The 19,178-nt window shown below is 34.9% G+C and overlaps 2 protein-coding genes across 3 annotated transcripts; both read right to left on the reverse strand.

The window, feature by feature from the left end:
- Positions 1-443: 443 nt before the first annotated feature.
- LOC127969578 (transmembrane protein 114-like) lies at positions 444-15,453 on the reverse strand. The gene is made up of 5 exons (XM_052571643.1): positions 15,368-15,453; positions 6,840-6,925; positions 6,147-6,203; positions 5,793-5,930; positions 444-1,800 (listed from the first exon to the last, which is right to left on the reverse strand). Exons 1-5 carry the CDS (start codon positions 15,451-15,453, stop codon positions 1,565-1,567), a joined length of 603 nt encoding a protein of 200 aa, XP_052427603.1. The 3' UTR covers positions 444-1,564.
- Positions 11,738-18,548, reverse strand: LOC127969577 (baculoviral IAP repeat-containing protein 5). 2 transcript variants are annotated; one of them, XM_052571642.1, is made up of 7 exons: positions 18,344-18,548; positions 18,147-18,256; positions 17,849-17,966; positions 13,771-16,394; positions 13,483-13,588; positions 12,896-13,159; positions 11,738-12,711 (listed from the first exon to the last, which is right to left on the reverse strand). In XM_052571642.1, the coding sequence occupies exons 1-4, from the start codon at positions 18,449-18,451 to the stop codon at positions 16,302-16,304; spliced, it is 429 nt and encodes a 142-aa protein (XP_052427602.1). In that variant the 5' UTR covers positions 18,452-18,548; the 3' UTR covers positions 11,738-12,711; positions 12,896-13,159; positions 13,483-13,588; positions 13,771-16,301. The 2 variants fall into 2 exon arrangements, with proteins under 2 accessions (XP_052427602.1, XP_052427601.1); XM_052571641.1 differs by lacking the exons at positions 17,849-17,966; positions 18,147-18,256; positions 18,344-18,548 and having other exon boundaries at positions 13,771-14,201; positions 15,103-15,383.
- Positions 18,549-19,178: the final 630 nt, after the last annotated feature.

The following is a 19,178-nucleotide window of genomic DNA, read 5'->3' on the forward strand; positions in this document are numbered from 1 at the left end:
GGTTTGGAAAGAAGCATCAAGACCAGTGTTTTTTCAATTAAAAAAGGCAGTCTCATCACTCACTTGTTCAATTTTCTTTCCACACCTGAAAATGAAGTTGAACGATTCTGATTTCTTGTCTCTGCCAGAGTTTGTCACCCTCTGAAAGTGTTAAAATAGACCTATGACGTCTATAGCATACTGTTATCCTGCATAGAAAACATTTAAACCACAGGGTGCTGCTCATTTAAGACAATACATTCTTTATGATTCATAAATTCATTCAGAGTGTATACTAAGAATCTGAATTTATAATATTGATTTTGAAATATAGTTGTCCCTGATTATTATTATCTATCTGTAAGTCACGTTTGCCCTTTGGCACACAAATATGTTATTCTTCAAACATTTTTGTAAAACAAAAGTAAAAAAAAAAAAAAAGTTCAAATACAAAAACCATTACATACAGACAATTCAGTTAAGCTTTAATCTTGATGAATATCCAAAAGCATAATGTTCCTCACTGTTGCCATAAACCAAAATCAGAATAATAAAAATTACAATATAACAACTAGAAATGACAAACAACAGCAGCTACTAATGAAGCTAAAGTGCAAAGCACTTAAACATAAATTAAAATGAGAAGATTGTATTAAAAGCAAAACACTGTTTATGAGAACAGGATTTTAAGAACAACAGCATTCACAAGACATAGCTTCTCATGGATTATGAGATGTCTCTCGGCATTGCAGATTTAATCTGATTGTTTGGGTTTGATGGATAGAAATGAAAGACAAATAACTATCATTAGATATGATCCATCTTAGCACTTATTTCCTAAACGCGACAGCCTGACTCATGAAAAGATCAAAGTGAAAAAAAATCAAAGCACTCAATCATTAAATGTTAAGTTTCAGAAGCCTGAATATAACACATCAAAGTAGAAATATCAAATATAAAGCAAATCAAACCGCAAAATTCAAATGAATTTTGTTCAGAAAAGCCTTTTCATAAACTACACAAATTTTAAATGAACAATGGATGGCTGTAAAACATACATTTAGGTCAAGCTTCCCGTTACATGCTCCGTTCATAATGTAAAATCAAGGATAATAATAGCAAGAGAAAAACAGTGAACACACAAATCATGGAAAGCAGCATAATAGATAATACAATTTAGAGGTGCAAAACACATTCAATTTACAGTAGCAATTACAGTAGCAATTATCAACAAAAGATATGAAAATGAGCCAGACAGTTCGCCTTTAAAGTCTATATGCTATAAATTGTAAAAGAGAAAATAAATGAAATTTACTTAACAGTTCTGATATTCACATCCGATATATTTTTTGCATATTGCAAAGGGCAATTTGGTTGTCCATATCTACACTACAGTACTAGTCAAAAGAAATGTTTTTCATGATTTTAAGCACGTGAAATTAGTTTTGAAAACAAAACATACTTTATATTTTTTTCATTGTATATTTGCTAACGATGTGAGACAGAGAGGAGGCCTTACCTTGACAAATACTGACTACCTTGCCTGAAATGGACATGTATGGTTCAAGGAGGTGGTGGTGAGTCTCTATATAGGGGCGACAGACTCTTCATACTGAGTTAAAGGCACCAGCCTGACAGCCAGCAGTAGGAGAAGACCAGTGATCACCTCCAGAAGAAAGGAGATCCAGGCCATGCCCATAGACCAGCCGAATGATGTGTGCACTTGAGCCATTTGCTCACGGCCCATCCGCCTTTCAGTTTCTTCCAGAGCCTTCTGAGAGTACCTGATGTACAAACTCACCCCAGAGAGAGTGAGAAGACCTGAGAAAACACATGCACAAGCACGCATGAATGCACACACACACAAATAAAACCAATTAAGCATCATTTAGACCTTAGACTTCTTGTTCTATCAGAGGATACAAGGCATTCTTCACTTTGTTGTGTACAGTAGATGATGGATGTACAGTAGATGGATTTTAAAAAGACAATTGCATATTAAGATGTGGGCTAAAAATGGCTAGCAGTCTTAATTCAGCAGATTAGTACATTCAAATCTAGTCGCTTTTATTATGCTTGGCAGTTTCTTTTAATCAATGACAAGAAGTTGATAGAACATTGGATGTGTGTGGGCTGTGATGGTTTTACCGTCTTCAATGCCACATTCATATCTGTATTCAGTCATGAGCATTGAAGCCAAAATAGCTTTTTACTGTGCAGAAAGACAGGTATTTTGTACCTACAGTATAATAACTTCTGTGGTGCGTTTTGCTTGACAAATTTGCATATTGCTATATTGCATTTAAAAAAGCACGATTTGATATTTTGTTGTTTAATGAAACTAAATTCATACATTTTTAAGTGCATAAATGCCATGCAAAACATAGATGCAATTTTTTTTTTAAATGAGTAATTTAGCATTTCATCACTGACCAAAGGATCGTCTGCAGTGAATGGGTGCCGTCAAAATGAGAGTCCAAACAGCTACTAAAAACATCACAATAATCCACAAGTATAAAAATAAGTAAGTTTAAAGTCTTCTGAAAAGCTGTTTGTAGTAAACAATAAAACTTGAAAATATGAGTTCTCTATCCATAATATTGCTTTCTCCAGTGAATAAGTCATTTCGACTGAATTGGGAGAGAAATATACACAGATCAAGTCCTGTTTATAAGCAAGACAACTCTAAACAAATACATTGGTGGATTATGGTTTGAGAAAAGAACGGGGGATTTACTTTTTCACTGAAATAAAGTGTTATTATAGTATTTTGTTGATGGATTAAAAAAAAAAAACTTTAAATGATGGATTTGTATTTGGATAAAGAAACAAACTTGTCTACACCTTGGATGGCTAAAGGGTGAATGTATTTCAGTAGCTGAGTCTCCAAATAATTTTATGTAAAACAAGGTTGCTATGCTTTACTGATACAGGTCTTTATAAGCTTCTGCTTCAGTTGTTAAATGCCAGTAACGTTTTTTTGCAATTGTGTTAAATTGCCTGGATCCAGGGATTTTATTCTCACTCATTCAATCTCATATTTTACTAATAAAGCTCCCAACTTAATGTTTGCATTATGTAAGTGATTTATTTTAATAAACCCATATTTTGAGCTGGCAAAAATGACTCACCTCTTTCTGTAATCAGCTGAACCAGAGCTGAATGATGCTCTTGCTGAACATCTCCCTAAACGATGCTCTTACTGTAAGCGCAGAGCCATAAACACACATGACTAGTCTATCACATCTGCTCTCAGAATTGAGAGAAAGCATCAGCAATATAAACAGGGAGGAAGTCAAACCAGCTTCCTGTGGCACCCTGCAGTGCCTGATGATTCCAAGACGAGAACCATTATTACCAAATCTTCATTAAAACAGAATGTGCTGATGTGGATAAACAGCAGCAGAAATCACATCTAATTAAACACTGACAAAATGAGAATGGATTTCCATATCAGCCATAATATGCACATAAAATTAAGAGCCAATAAACAGAGTGTAACAGTTTCTAATTAGCATTGCCAAGAGTCTAGACGGGAACAAATTGACTTGTTTTTGATCTTACATTTGTCGGTTCATTTAGAACAAACAGTTTGTACTATCCAGGAAAGAACTACTTATTATTTTATACAACACTGTGTGAGTAACAAATCACAGCCTGGTGAATAGATGCACTGATATTCTGAGTAGTATTTTGAGTAGTTTTCTGATCTTACTTATCAGCTGTTTGGACTCATTATTAATTTCTTAATTGTTGGGTGAATGATTACTTTAAAAGCAGTATCTTATGAGAGAAAGAATGAAGTACACTCCATGTGAAATTCTAATATTTCTTTAAAAATGCATCCATATTTGTATGTGATAACCAATCAAAAAAATAGAGGACATGCCAAAAAAAAAAAAAAGACAATACAAGTAAGTAACAAGGCAGATGCCACAATTTTAACCGTCCATTTACATTCCAAACTTCACGGTGTTAAAACACTTGCCATGCGCTCCTTATTACCACAGTGACAAATGCTGGGGTTCATTAGCTGATTCCTTTAAGGAAACCGTTATTCAAGTCATGTGTCTTCAGGCTACATAGTGAGAGGACACTCTCAGATACAAGCTTTGAGATGCATTTTGGTGTCGGGGTAAAGAGCAAGCCAGCTATGTCTCAACAATGACTGTGTGTGTATTTTTGAAGATCAAAGCAAAATTCTCCTGCCTGTGATACTTAAGTTGCTTTGGGATTTCTTGCAGGGGTCTCAGGAAATGAGCTCTGGATGTACTCAGCATGCATTATTATTCTGTTTTATTATTTTTTTCTGCTCATGCATGTGTTCATGGAAGAACAAAAGAAATAAAATCCCATTTAAATGAGAGACTGATGCATGGTCAGAATTACTGAGCGCTGTATTATTCTTACATAAATCTATCCAGATTTCTTTTTTTTTTTGGTTCCACCTTATCCTTTTACCTTAAGATTGCCCATTTCAATCACAGAAATAGCTGGGGGGAAGTTCTCTATTATCCTATCAATTTCATGAGAGGAAAATGGTGAAGCGCAATAACTTCAGTCCCATAAGACTCTGACATTACAATTATTCCAGGTGAGTAACGCCTTCAGTCTTCCAGTATTTGAATGTCATTCAGAGAACTGCAGAGACAACTGTTTGAACTTGAACTTTGTTTATCTGTGTTGTAACCCATCAGTCTGCAGACAAAAGCTGAAATTGCCTTAGATTAAGTAAGAACACGAAAAATAAAAAAATAAAAAAATAGTGCTGTATGAGCAAGGTCACTTTTATCTCAATTTCGACAATTCCTTTTTCTACAGACAATTTAACTTTCTAGCTATTAGTGGTGGTGAAAAATAAATATGCTACTCCAGTAGGTGGCAACAAGTGAATGTATATATAATTTAATTAGGATTGTATTTATGTGAAACAACTCCATCACAAACTATTTTAACAGATCAATAGCTTTTAAAAAGTAGTGGAGACAAGGGAAGGACATTCCGGAATACTTTAAAAAGGAATTACAAATTGTATGGTCTTGTTAGTTTTCACGTGACGTCAGACCCTTATAATTGCCAACCTGGAAGACAAAACAAGGCTTTACTCCATTGACCGCTAGTTATTTTTACATGGTTTGCATTAAGTAATGTAGATTTAAAATGCTGATTATAACACAAAATTCAGTATACACGTTACTGATGATGCATACTTTGTACAGGCAAGCAGATGAACCCAGAATACAAACACAACGTTTATACATTAAACGGTTTCCCATAGAAAACCATGTAGTGCATTATGTTCATATTATGGGCTTATCTGCTTGCCTGTATAAAGTAAGCATAATCAGTAAGGTGTGTACTGAAATTGTTCTTTTAATATCACTGTTTTGAATACATTAAGTGTTTTTCACTTAGTTTTGCTGCGCTGTTTAGTGATTAAAATATTGCAGCATTGCATATAATATGGATTGCAAATGGCCAAAACTTGCAATTTATTCACATGTCTTTGTTTTATTCTTTTGAGGGGGGATTTAAATATTTGGGGCTTGGAAACAGATGGAAAACTGAGAGCCTTATGCTCGTTTTATAGGGATGTTTTGCCCTCTGGGTATTTGAGTCAGACACGTGACTGAAAGCTATGAATTGTAGGCTATTGAATGGTCATCATCAATGAATGCAATTCAGGTGTTTCTGTTGACAATTTTTTTTCTCTCTCTCTCTCTTTCTGCAGGAAACACATAAACTGGTATGTTTGATTTTATAACAGCAGAGGTTTACTGAGTTAACCATTGCATTCATTGGGTCAAACTTACTGCACAGGAGGAAATATGAAGCGGATCCAATCAGGAGTGTCCGGCTTCTGGCCAGGGAACTGACGAGACCACAGATACCTCCAAACACCAGCATCACCAGACTCAAGGGCAGCAAGATGGCAATCACACTATGCATGACTTAATGAAGTAAATCATAGCTGTTTAGCTACACAGAAATGGCTTATAAAAAAAACACCTAACATCTCATCCATACAAATGTAAAAAACGATGTCTCAGAGAAACATTTACAGACAGATTTATTTCATAATTAAACAATGCAGCACAATAAGCTGTTTTTTTTTTATAGAGAGAGTTAAGGTTGTTGTGTTAATGAAATGGGTTTACAACACTCACTTTCCATCTGCCTTTCTGATTCTGAATATCCAGTGTCTTCTGTGTGACTTTGGACATCTACAAAAACACAAGAAAATCACCAGGGTGAACATTATGACTGCTCTTCTTGTTAACCTCGAACCTTTTTTTCAAATACGTTTCAGTGACCAAATAATAAGGTCTAGCCAACATAGCGCTAAATTTCTGCGCAGAACTCACAAAATTCGATTTAGCGTGAGGAGATAACCATAGCAACAGCTGCTCGATCAGTGACTGGTACATCGATAAAAAAAAAATGCTCAAATATAAATGAAAAGTAGTGAGTGTGTTGCCTAAAAGGTGTTTCAGATAGCTGAGGCGCAAAATTACAAACTGGGATGCACTTGCATAAGACGACGAACCTTCAGTGCGCCAAGAAAGTTTTAGAGATTTATATACAAAATTGATTTTATATGTAATTTAAATGGTCAGTTTTAAACGTATTACTGGGCTAGATGTTGTACTGTGGGTGCAAACTCTATTAAATTATTTGTAATACTTATCCAACTATGCCAGGAAAAGTCCTGGAAATCAATTGGTCAAATGAACAGTAGGCTACGCACACCAGTTAAAGCTTAAGATACCACCAAATGAATTAAATGATCGGACTATGATCAGAGGCAACTCACGGATCCTCACGAGTAAAGACTTGAGAATTAAAATTAAGCGTCATACCGTCTGTAACTCCCCAAAGTCCAGAGTTAGTGCGCGCCGGGTCGGTGTGATTCGTGCGCTTGTCCTCGATGATGTACCAGTATTCACCCGATTCGAACGTTATCACTCGATTGAATGGGGCGTTATCAGCGGTTATCAGCCCATAGAAATGGGCCAGGAGGGGCCTCCTGCATCTACTAGTAGGCTCAGAAGGCCGTGATCATCCATCCAAATGGTTGATCACCCACAAATATACAAGAGAAGACTCCAGATCCAATCCCAGAATTCCTGCTCACCGGTAATCGGAAGTCTACTGGACGAATGCGGGAACGTTGCGATATTTCCTGCTTAATATTTTCAGGTAAGACTATTAAAATTATAAAACTGAGCATTTAAACTGTAATGGAAAACAATACATACACTCGTATTGCGTGTCATGATTGTTGATATGAGATAACCGTATTGCGATGTGTCTGCAAACGTTATCGCTAGATCATATTACGTTATTAGCGTGTCGTTATGTTAACGTTGCATGCTTTATGTGAGCATTAATGTTGCTAATATGAGTTTGTATTTACGTCTGAAGCTAATGGGGGAATTTAGTTTCTAGTTAAACTGTCAAAATGACTTTTTACACTCTTACAGGCTATTGTGTATGCTCGATAACTCCTCACTGAAGCCAGATCATAGGACTAATATAACCCATATCGACTTGAGGGAAATATTAAACACAAGACGTATTTTACGGCTGTTTGGAAACCTTGGGATCTTGACTAGAGTGTAAAATAAAGTTCTGTGGGTTTGGATCTATCTATCTATCTATCTGTCTGTCTGTCTGTCTGTCTGTCTGTCTGTCTGTCTCTTTCTCTCTATACTAGCTAGCTAGCTGTGTATATATTTATATAATTTATATATCTATCTATATATATATATATCTATATATATATATATCTATATATATATAGATATATATATATATATATATTTAGCTGTCTGTCTGTGTCTATCTGTCTGTCTCTCTCTTTCTCTCTCACTCTCTCTAAAGCTTGCTAGCTGTGTATATATTTATATAATTTATCTATCTATCTATCTATCTATCTATATATATATATATATATATATATATATATATATATATATATATATATATACATGAAGCGTCATGAAACAGATTTTCATGATAGTATTTGGGAAGTACTTCACTCACACAAATTGCATTCATCAGTTTAAGAATGCTGAGTGTATTGAAAAGAATAATCAGGGCATCTACTTTACACGTTATCTTGTTTTTACAGAGTTGTTACAGATAAATGGTTTTCACAACCCAAGTACTGATTGTCGTTGTATGAATTTACTTTAAAAGGAGATGCTGACTAATGCGTTTAGTTTTCTGTGCATCTATTTTTTCTTCAGGCACAATGAATGATATTAAAGGCAGGTGCGCCACATTGGGGGAAGATGCAAAGCAGAAATACATTCAAGAGGCAGCAGCACTGAGGGCACATGAGGTGAGGGATGCCCGAATTAAAATGCACTTAAAGAAGCTGAAGTTAGAGGTTTGGAAACAGGATTCATTTGCTAAGCATTAGTGGTATTCTTAAAGTATTAGATGGAAGGATGATCAACAGCAATTGTGGTGTGTGCAGAACATTGTGTTAGACAACTGGATTGTTTATCTCTAGTTTTTATCATAATTTCAAATGAGTTCGTTACAAAAAAGTATTCCAGCTGATTTTTGTTTACAAGGCTATCAACATCAAATATTCTCACATTGAAGAAATTGTCAAAGACTCATACCACCATATCAAACTTGAAGCAGCTGAAGAAAAAAGTGGTCATGAGATTTGTTAAATTAAAATGTAGTTACCCCTCTGTTTCAGGTTTGATTTACATCCATTTCTGAAACGAAAAACCCAGAGTTTTCCTAAAGATCTGAGATGAATTGATGTACAATACCCACATATTCCTTTGACAACAGTTAAAAATGAACAAGCTGCCTTTGAGATGTTGCTTTAAATATAGTGATGAGTATGATTTAAACTAACTGGCTTGACTTTCAAAATATTTGTGTTTTTCCTTTGGTAGATGGAGGCAATTTGTGCTGTGTCTGCCGCATCCATTTTGATGATAAGAAGAAGAATGCAAGAAAGAAGTGGCATTCATGGCTTTAAAAAGAACATGTGCGTTCACTGCCAGGGTCAAGACACCATGCAAACACCCTGAAGATGTATCTTGTTACTTGTTTGGGTTGTTTTTACTGTGTTGACGGCCCCCAACCCATCCATACAAACACACACACACACACACACAATACATACATATGCTGCAAATTTATTGTAATGACCACACTTCACACGTAAGAAGAAAATTTTGATCTTTTTGTTATTTTCATTCACCCCATTTTTATTTATTATTGTTGTTTGTTGGCACCATCAATGTGTTCTCCTTTATACAGGACTTATGTGGGGACCAATAAAGTTATATTGTACTGAATTGAGTCTACATGTTTTTTATTTATATATATATACACCTGTTTCATCATTGGTTCAGTAGGGCTGGGTTTTAGCAAGGACCTCACCTTAATATTCACAACAGTGGGTCAGAGTATGATTTCATGTTATGATTAGATGCTTCACATAACTTTATATTTTTCACAGTTTTGCTGTCAGTAGGAGATGCTTGGCAAAAAAATATATTGAAAAGATGGTTACTGGTACTTGTAGAAACTTTGGTATACAGCTGAACACTACAATTTATTTATTTTAAATTTAAATGGTTTCTATGGCATTGCTTACTTCCACTCTGAAGTATTTTCTTCACAATTACTGTTACGCTTTTATTTTAATGATAAACATTTAAGAGAAAATGTGAAGGGTATCATTTTATCTGTGTTAAGGATATCAATTGTTTCTCCTTGGATTCAGATAAATAAAGTTTATTGTCAGTTTATGTGAGGGAGGACTGGTGTGTTCCACTTTTGTTTGCAGTTGTCTGCCGTGGGTAGACTACATTTAATTCAAAGTGCTGTCGGTCAATTATATTATTATATATATAATTAATTATACATTTTAAATCTGATTAGTTTATCTGGTTTGCAAATTAGGGTTGTAAAATTATATATTTACTGAACATATAAAATATCTAGTATAGACAAACTATTAATTACATTGCATCTAGATGAATGCAAAGAAATTAATTGACATGCTTTCAAACATGCTTTTTAAATGACACATGAGTTTTGGTAACATGGACAGAGAAAACATTTAATGATCTTCTGCTCAGAAACCTTGTAAAAACTTTAACTTTTACCAGCCATTACCAGCATTCTTCAAATTATCTTTTTTTATGTTCAACATAAGAAAGCAACTCATACAGGTTTGGAATGACATGAGGGTGAGTAAATGATGACAGAATTTTCATTTTTGGGGGAACCATCCCATAATTAGATTTGCCACATGGGAACCAAACAGAAATGCAAAATGAGTCTCTCTCTGTGTGTGTGTGTGTGCGGACAGGGTATTTGTCATGTTGTGGGTTCATAAATCTGTTTACAAAGTCAGAAACAAACAAACAAGCAAATAGTTTCTTTTTATATAGGCTATGGCTATTGAGCCTTCAAATAGCTCTCTGAAACTACACCCGAGATGGCTTGTGCATGTGAAATGAGAAAATTAAAACTTTGTGGTAGAGCTAAACCATATACATTGTTAGAAAGGTCTTGACCCAGAGAGTAACATATGTAAGTATGAAGATTCTACATAGCTCCTGTTCTGAAATACTGACCTTTGAAACATCACCTTGGTGCATATTTGAAGGCTTATAATAAAGCAATAAAAAGGGCTACACACATGGGACTAACTGTTATAGAGAGCTCTTGTCCTCATTTATGATGTAAATATAGTCAACAGCTCTGGATATTGTCAAATCGGGTTAAAAGTAATTTGAACCCATTTAAAAGTTAGACATTTAAAATCTGTTTACATAGATATGTTTACAATCCGCCTAAACTCCAAACTGTACTCTCAACTCACTATTTGCAATATCCAATTCTAAGAAATACACGATTTTTTAAAAAACTACAATTCCCTATAGCTACTCAGTGCAGCTTGATACAAATCAAGCACTGCAGTTGTAGTATCTGGTTTGCGAATTAGGGTTGGAAATTAGGGTTGTAAAAAGATATATCTACTGAATATATCAAATATCTAGTACAACCAATCTATTAATTACGCTGCATCTAGATGATTTACGTTAAGAAAATCTAAATATATTTGTTTATTTAAGACTTTTTAACCGAAATGTAGAACGTGCAAACCCCGCCCACAACACAATGCACTTCCGTAACCTTCTGCTACCAAAAATGTATTTCTCTGAATCGAAGGAGAAATGTGCAAAAGTTATATTAACATATCTTATTGTTGAGTTATCTGTTTGTTGTTGTTTTTTCGTGGACAAATGTTGAATTCATCATTTTAAAAAAAGTGTCTTGTGAATAAAATACTTTTGGACGGAAGTACGTTATGCAAGCCACGTGGTTTCAGCAATAGCAGCGTAACAACCATGGCAACGAACAACGAACAAACTAAATGTAATATACATTCAATGAAAGAAGAAAGTGAAAATAAAACGAAAACAGCCAATGGGAAGAAGAGAAAAAATGTGTTAAATTACATAGGCTTGGATCTGGAGAATTTCAAGCCAATAACAGTTATGTAGGAACATACTGAATGTGGCACACTGTCACATACGGATTATGACTGTAAATTCATTGTATGTTATTTATTAAGTAAATTACTTTTCATTGACTTTAAATGTGCTGTGAATAAGTGCAGAGCACCATGGCTAAAAACATGGCTGTAACTCATAGAGTCAATAAACCTCTATGTTCCCTTTTATTTTATGTTTTTACAAACTCATAGTTGCTTCAGAGGATTCAAGATCCAATAATTTATTTTCATTTCAACTCAGTCGAAGGGGATTTTGATGGTGAGCTCACAAAAAACAAAACACCTCCCACACATTTGTACATTACAGTAAATAACATATTACATTATGGTAAACACATTTTTTTTTTTTTAGATTAGATTAGATTCAACTTTATTGTCATTATGCAGAGTACAAGTACAGAGCTAATGAAATGCAGTTAGCATCTAACCAGAAGTGCAAGAATATAGTGTTTTATATACATAAAAGTGCAGAGTAAGTAAAGCTATGATATACAGAATGTACAGTGGAGTTGCTATATACAATATTGATCAGAGTATATACAGAATATAATATGAATGCAATGTAGGGATTGTATGTACATTATGAACAGAGCAATGAAGGATTATATAAACATTATGAAGAGCAGGAACGTGAGAACAGTGGTAATAAATAGACAGTTGGATGAGTGTGCAAAAATATTGTTGAACAATGTATTCTATGCAAAATAACAGTAGTGCAATATTTTTTATATAAATATTTTACTGTGCTTGTACAGTAACAATTATAGACAGTTTATTTTTTAATTTTGTACTCATACAGACAGACTAGTGGTGTATATGTATGCTTAAATACAGTGCCTAAGCTTTAAAATAGATCAGACCTAGTAAAACAACATGTCTGCACAAGTAACGCAGTAAAGTAATTATATTATATTATATTATAATACCTTGAATGAGAGCAGCTTACTGCAGTCCTAAATATTTAAGGAAAACATAGATTTATGAGAGGAGTAGTGATCTTTTTTCACAAGTTTTCACCTCGAGGCTTTGAGCTGTCAAGATGTGATAGCAGGTATTCCTCTAAGCATGCGGGTTCTGTGTAATGGATCAACCGCACTTGTACTGGAGCTTTGATTCCTCACAAGGCCAAAGTTGGCATCCAATGTGACAATCATATCTCCATCCGCCTGGAAAACAAACACTTACAGTAACACTGGTTTTGTACCCACACCAGGTTTATACATTTATACTATTACTATTCTATTACAATACTACATACACAAATTAACTTTTAAGTTTTATATTAATTCAGATTTTATTTCTATGACATTAATTTAATCAAACAAGAACCACGCTGGAATTATAACCAACCTTTGGACATGCTGGGCATATGGTTCCTTCATTTAATTGTGGGCAAATATCAACCAAACTTCTTTGTCGGAAGTGGTGATGCCTAAAATGGGATATGGGGTGTTGCGAAAAACCCTCAACAGAAACCTGACACTCCAGTGACAGAGAAACAGAAAGCTCTAGCAGAGGGATGGAGAAGGCGGTCTAATCAGAGCCCATATCTCAGCAGAGTACAGGTTTCTGGTTCACACGCACACATGTTGACTGTAACGGTGCAGAGCCGTCCTGCCAAATATAAAGAGGAAAATAACATAAAAACATAACCTAGTAGTACTATAGAGACTAACATATCAGTATAAATTAAATTAAATGTATGCATTTAGCAGACGCTTTTATCCAAAGCGACTTACAGTGGATTCAGGCTATACATTTTTACCTATCATGATAGTATATAAACTATAACTATCATGACTTTTTTTTTTTATTGCATCACAAATTTGATTAATTCCTTAAAGGAAATCATTACTCCACATGTAATATGATTGAATTCCTTAACCTGTCAATAAAATTAAATACATTAAGATTTTGTATCAGGTAAAATGACAAACCTGTGCTGACAATGACCTTCATGTCCTTTGTGTACACAGCATGGGTGCCATGGGCTTCAGGTAAATATAAGAATAACCCCAGGGAGGATGGCTCATAGTAAACACTCTGTAAGAAAGATGGATAGCTCTAATGTTTTTAAAACAACAAACTTGTGACACTAACAGTTGATACTGCATAGTGCTAAAACAATTTGAAGTATCTAATGAATCTGTTGACATTACTGTGAGTTTGCTGTCTGTATGCAAGTATAGCAATAGCAATGTAAGACTGTATGCTATTGTTCTTACAGTCCACTTTTCAGGAAGATGCAGTGAATTTCTGTGAATCCTCTTCAGGCAAACCTCACAGAACACTGCAGTGGAGCTGCACTCAATGCACCTATAATCAGCATGTTCTCGGGAGACAGCACACTGGGTAGTGACTGATGCTGAACATTCAAACGACACCTTAAGCATGTCATCCTTGACTGCATCCCAGGCATGAAGCTCTCTCTTCTTTGCCTTACTGTATGCACTCTCAGAACAGCTTGGTGTCGCATCATCAGGTTCAGCAGGTTGAGATGTAATAGAAGGGTCTGAAGGGTGGGTCTGTTTGTAGCTGGGCTGGGGAAGACCTTGACTGAGGTAAGAAAACTTCGCAGGGCCAGCGATAGACCTCCTCACCAACTTAATTTTAACGTTCCTGAAACGTGTGCTCATCTTAAGTGCTTTTCCCATATCTGAAATCAAAATATTTGACAATTATTACATAAAGCAAAGTGCAACCCGTACCGTACTTCTTATCACAGCCTAAAAGACAGAAACACATGAGTGAAAATGGGATGCAGTCAGATGAGGGATATTTGGTGTGATAGTTAGATAGATCCCGCTAGCTAGATAACTAGATATATAGATTGCAAGATAGATAGATAGATAGATAGATAGATAGATAGATAGATAGATAGATAGATAAATAGACATCGAGCTAGATCTATATCTAAAGATAGATTATATAAATAGATACACAGCTAGCTAGCTATATATATAAACTGCTCAAAAAAATAAAGGGAACACTTGTGGGTTATATTGTGTTGTTAAGTATTCCCTTTATATTTTTGAGAAGGTATATAGATAGAAAGACAGATCCAAAGCTTCCTGATATAGGATCAAATCCAGCCAAGCTTTGTTCAAACCCACAGAACTTTATTTTACACTCTAGTCAAGATCCCAAGGTTTCCAAACAGCCTTAAAATACGTCTTGTGTTTAATATTTCTCTCAAGTCGATATGGGTTATATTAGTCCTATGATCTGGCTTCAGTGAGGAGTTATCGAGCATACACAATATGCAATAAGCCTGTAAGAGTGTAAAAAGTTTTTAAATGTTTACAGTTTAACTTTGCGTTTAACTAGAAACTAAATTCTCCCATTAGCTTCAGAAGTAAATACAGCAACGTTAATGCTCACATAAAGCATGCAACGTTAACGTAACGACAGGCTAATAACGTAATATGGCCTAACGTTAGCGATAACGTTTCGCTATAAGGTTATCTCATGTCAACAATCATGACACGCAATACGAGTGTATGTATTGTTTTCCATTACAGTTTAAATGCTCAGTTTTATAATTTTAATAGTCTTACCTGAAAATATTAAGCAGGAAATATCGCAACGTTCCCGCATTCGTCCAGTAGACTTCCGATTACAGGTGAGCAGGAATTCTGGGATTGGATCTGGAGTCTTCTCTTGTATATTTGTGGGTGATCAACCATTTGGATGGATGATCACGGCCTTCTGAGCCTACTAGTAGGTGCAGGAGGCCCCTCCTGGCCCATTTCTATGGGCTGATAACTGCTGATAACGCCCCATTCAATCGAGTGATAACGTTCGAATCGGGTGCAGTATTCGGTTCCAATGGCAAGCGCTAAAGAGATGAAACTGAGAACACCCGTTAACCCCCCGCCGACGACCACGGAACCGAATGTAATTTTCATATCAGTCCGAATATATGCGGTTCTGCTTCAGGACAACCCAAAACCTAAGCTGAAAACCCTACCATGTGGCTGCGCGTCGCGAGCAGATACTGAACAGAAGGGTGCCAGGAGCTCAAGGAATAAATCGCGCGCGCTGCCCAACAGCTGGAATAAGTGATGCTGGCTGTCCATCCAATATGCATCCAACATGAAAGAGGTTATTACTAGAAAACTTTGTGCTGTTAAGAAAAAAAGACTGGTTGCTTGGACATTTATTCCTCACCGATGTGTTCAGTCCGTGTCCAACCAACACTGAGAGCAAGATTACTCATGACTGGTACAGAGGAAACATGACGTATAGTGCATTACCAACACCCTTCATGACATTATTCAATCATCCATCCTTTTTGTAATAAAAAAAATGCATACAAGTATGTTTCTATTTGTAAATACAAGTATTTCACACTGATTTCCCAAGATTTGTATTTTAGAGCTGCGCTGCCATTATCTTAATAACTACTATTGACTTCTCCTGACCTGAAAAGGTAAAGGTTGTTACAGCTACGAGATCTTTATTTATTTTTTTTTTTTTCAGTTTTTATAATTAACAGACAAACAAAGAAAAAGACTTAAAGAACAAGTCATAAGACTTATGTCCCTTAAACACTTTAAAGGGGCCATACGAGAGTATTGAATTAAGATCATTTTCAAATAAATAGTATGTGTATATGGTCAATTTCAACAGGTGGCTTGACATACAGATTTCATCAAGGTAACATTTATAAAACATACAGCATTGCATGACATACAAAAAGAAAAGAAGAAAGTGAGCTCCACAAAAAAATCAGACCACAGCAAAATTAAACTCTTTACTCTTCCCCCATCGCCGTCTGGATGATCTGAGCCCTCTTGACCTTCACCGCCTCTTCAAATTTATCAACCGCCTGTTTACATGATTTTTTCTGAAATAATTCAAAATATGTTACTTAATTCATACTCTTAGTCAAGTCACCTTTATTTATATAGCACTTTTAACAATACATATTGTAACAAAGCAACTGAACAGCATTTAATAGGAAAATAGTGTCAATAATGCAAAAAGTCAGTTCATGATTTAGTTCAGTGAATTCTCTAAGCATGTAAATGTTATAATCAAGTAAAATATACTAATATTTAGCTATGGAAATTTGGAAGATGCAGTTCTGTTGCAAAAAAATAAGACTTTAGACTCCAAATAAGATATATTTTATCAAAAAAGAAAAGGTCAAACCCAATTATATATTTTACTTGTTTATTTACTATAGGGGAAAATTAAGAGATATGCTGAGTGGCATTTAAAACAATACCTAACAACTGTTTACAACTGTTAATAATCAAGGAAATACAGAGGAATATAAATTTTTGAAGTATAATAAATTAAGTGTCCCGTAAGAGGGGTACGTTTATAAAACTAAAGCATAGAATATAAATGAGTAAATATATATAAACACAAATACATATAAAATATTGTCCACTACCATCACCTGATAGATGACAGACTTGATTCATTGCCCGTGTCACTTTTGTCTTGCTGAGTTGTGGTTTTATGGTAAATTAATTTAACTGCACTGATATTACCTGATGATAACAACGTTTGAACTGGATAATTACACTAACACTGAAATACTGAATTGAATTAACATTGAGATGAATGACAATTATTGCCTTGCAAATGACACCATTGCTTTCTGTAAAGCTGCTTATAGCTGAATTTAACTAGTTTTAATTGATGAATTTTGCCAAATTGGCACAGGGTTATTTTAGTAGAATTTAAATACCATAATAGTTTTTATTGAGATTTTGAATTAGTTTTAGTAATTCTGTTGTGTGATTGTCATTTTCTTATTTAGTGTTTAGTCTAAGACCTATTAAATCAACCTATTTATCTTGATTAAATCAAGATAAGCTTAATAAAAAGGATATATGATGCCTTGACAACTTTAATTTCAGTTAAAACATATTTCAATTTCAAGTAACACTTGAACCTTAACCTTAGTGTTCCTGTAGCTCAACTGGTAGAGCACTGCGCTAGCAAGCAAGCAAGCGCAAGGTTGGGGGTTCGATTCCCTGGGAGCACATGATATGTAAAAAAATTGATAGCCTGAATGCACTGTAAGTTGCTTTGGATAAAAGCGTCTGCTAAATGCATACATTTAATTTAACTTAATTTTAACCTGACACATGTTGAACTGAAACTTATGATAATTCTTTTTTAATGTAGAGCTGCTAAAATTTGTATTTGTTTCATAACTGGTGAATTTTAGAAGATGAACTTGTGTTGCTGTTTACTATGAAGCTGCTTTGAAACTGAATGTACTGCATAAAGCTCTATATAAATTAAAGTGACTACATTATCTGTCAGTGAGCCCATACTTACGATGATAAACTTCTGTCTCTCTTTCTGAAGTTTCAGAAACTCATCCACAGTCAGACTATCCACAGTCTTCTTTAGCAAGATAAAATCACAGCTAGGAGAATGTGTCTTATGCTCTTTCCTGATAATGCAAGAAAACCACAGCGCATTAGGAACAAAATACATAATAACAAAAAACTGATGACATTTAATAAATCTAATATCCCTGACTTTAAATCCGAGTCTTATTCCATTAAGTTACATAGACAAAGCCTCTCTCAGCTCTCTAATGCAATAGAAAGTTGAAGAGACACGGACTCACTCAGGGTCATCCTCGGGTTCCCATCCTTCCAGCTCTTTCAGACAGAAGAAACACTGCGCTGTATCTGGACTATTCTCCCACGGGGTGTGAATAAATCCAGCTTTGGCCATCTAAAGAACAATAACAACAAAAAAGCAGCACACTGTAAACACTACAAAACCAATTTTCCATTTTTACGGATCAAAGGGTTTCCTCACATTTTGTGGAGTGCAAATGCAGCCCTCTTCAAACGGCCATCCAACGAATGTTTGAAGTCTGTTCTCATAAAAGTACATTTTAGTCTGGTCGTCACAACTAAGATGCATTTTCTGGAATATGGAGTGTAAAATAATAAGACAGAGGACCGAGACACACGCTTGGCTTGCCTGTGTTTGTTGTTGTCTGTGTTCTTCCGGTAGTTTAAAATTTAGAGCGCGCGTTTTGATTGGCTACAGCGTGTCGCTTCCACGCATGGGCGGAACTAAAATATCATACATATACTGCACATACATTAGAACTATTATATGTAGGCCTAACATTATAATGTTATAAAAAATTAACTTTCAGTAACTTTAAAATGAAAAGTAACTTTCATTTTATGGAACACGTAATTTGCTCTCTCTCTTTTTTACACAGAGACTGTATTGTGGTTTATTAGATCTCTTTGGTGAATTGGCCAATATGTTTTTGTGTCTCGCTCATAAGTGTTAAATGTTTATAAGGCACATGAGACCTTTTCGTGTTTATTTTTTTAGTAACTTTTCACAATAATGAATAGAATTTCAGGAGGATTATGTTGTATCTTTACCAAAACCGTCACTGTATATAGCCATATAGAGAACATTGCACTGTTGCAAACTTTGATAAAACTTAACAGCTATATGGATGACATGTAAATCACATTATTTAAATTGAAACTACTGTGTTCTCAGTAAGGCTGCTGTTCTGAAACTAGTTAACAATACAAGTAGCCTATATAGAGAATTATTGGGTTTCAAATTGTTATCTTATTGACTAGCAACCAGCAGTTTATTTCTATAGCAAGACAGGCAA

Source organism: Carassius gibelio, chromosome B12 (assembly GCF_023724105.1).
Source record: "Carassius gibelio isolate Cgi1373 ecotype wild population from Czech Republic chromosome B12, carGib1.2-hapl.c, whole genome shotgun sequence".
In the NCBI taxonomy this organism is placed as follows: domain Eukaryota; kingdom Metazoa; phylum Chordata; class Actinopteri; order Cypriniformes; family Cyprinidae; genus Carassius; species Carassius gibelio.

Coding starts and splice junctions, on each gene's coding strand:
- LOC127969577 (XM_052571641.1), bottom strand. CDS start 15,142: ATGCGGGAACGTTGCGATATTTCCTGCTTAATATTTTCAG. Junction 14,202..15,102: donor TTCCTGCTTAATATTTTCAG/GTAAGACTATTA, acceptor TTTTGATTTCAG/ATATGGGAAAAGCACTTAAG. Junction 13,589..13,770: donor ATCTTCCTGAAAAGTGGACT/GTAAGAACAATA, acceptor TCTTTCTTACAG/AGTGTTTACTATGAGCCATC.
- LOC127969578 (XM_052571643.1), bottom strand. CDS start 15,453: ATGAAAATTACATTCGGTTCCGTGGTCGTCGGCGGGGGGTTAACGGGT. Junction 5,931..6,146: donor ATCAGAAAGGCAGATGGAAA/GTGAGTGTTGTA, acceptor TACTTCATTAAG/TCATGCATAGTGTGATTGCC. Junction 1,801..5,792: donor TTCATATTTCCTCCTGTGCA/GTAAGTTTGACC, acceptor GTGTTTTCTCAG/GTCTTCTCACTCTCTCTGGG.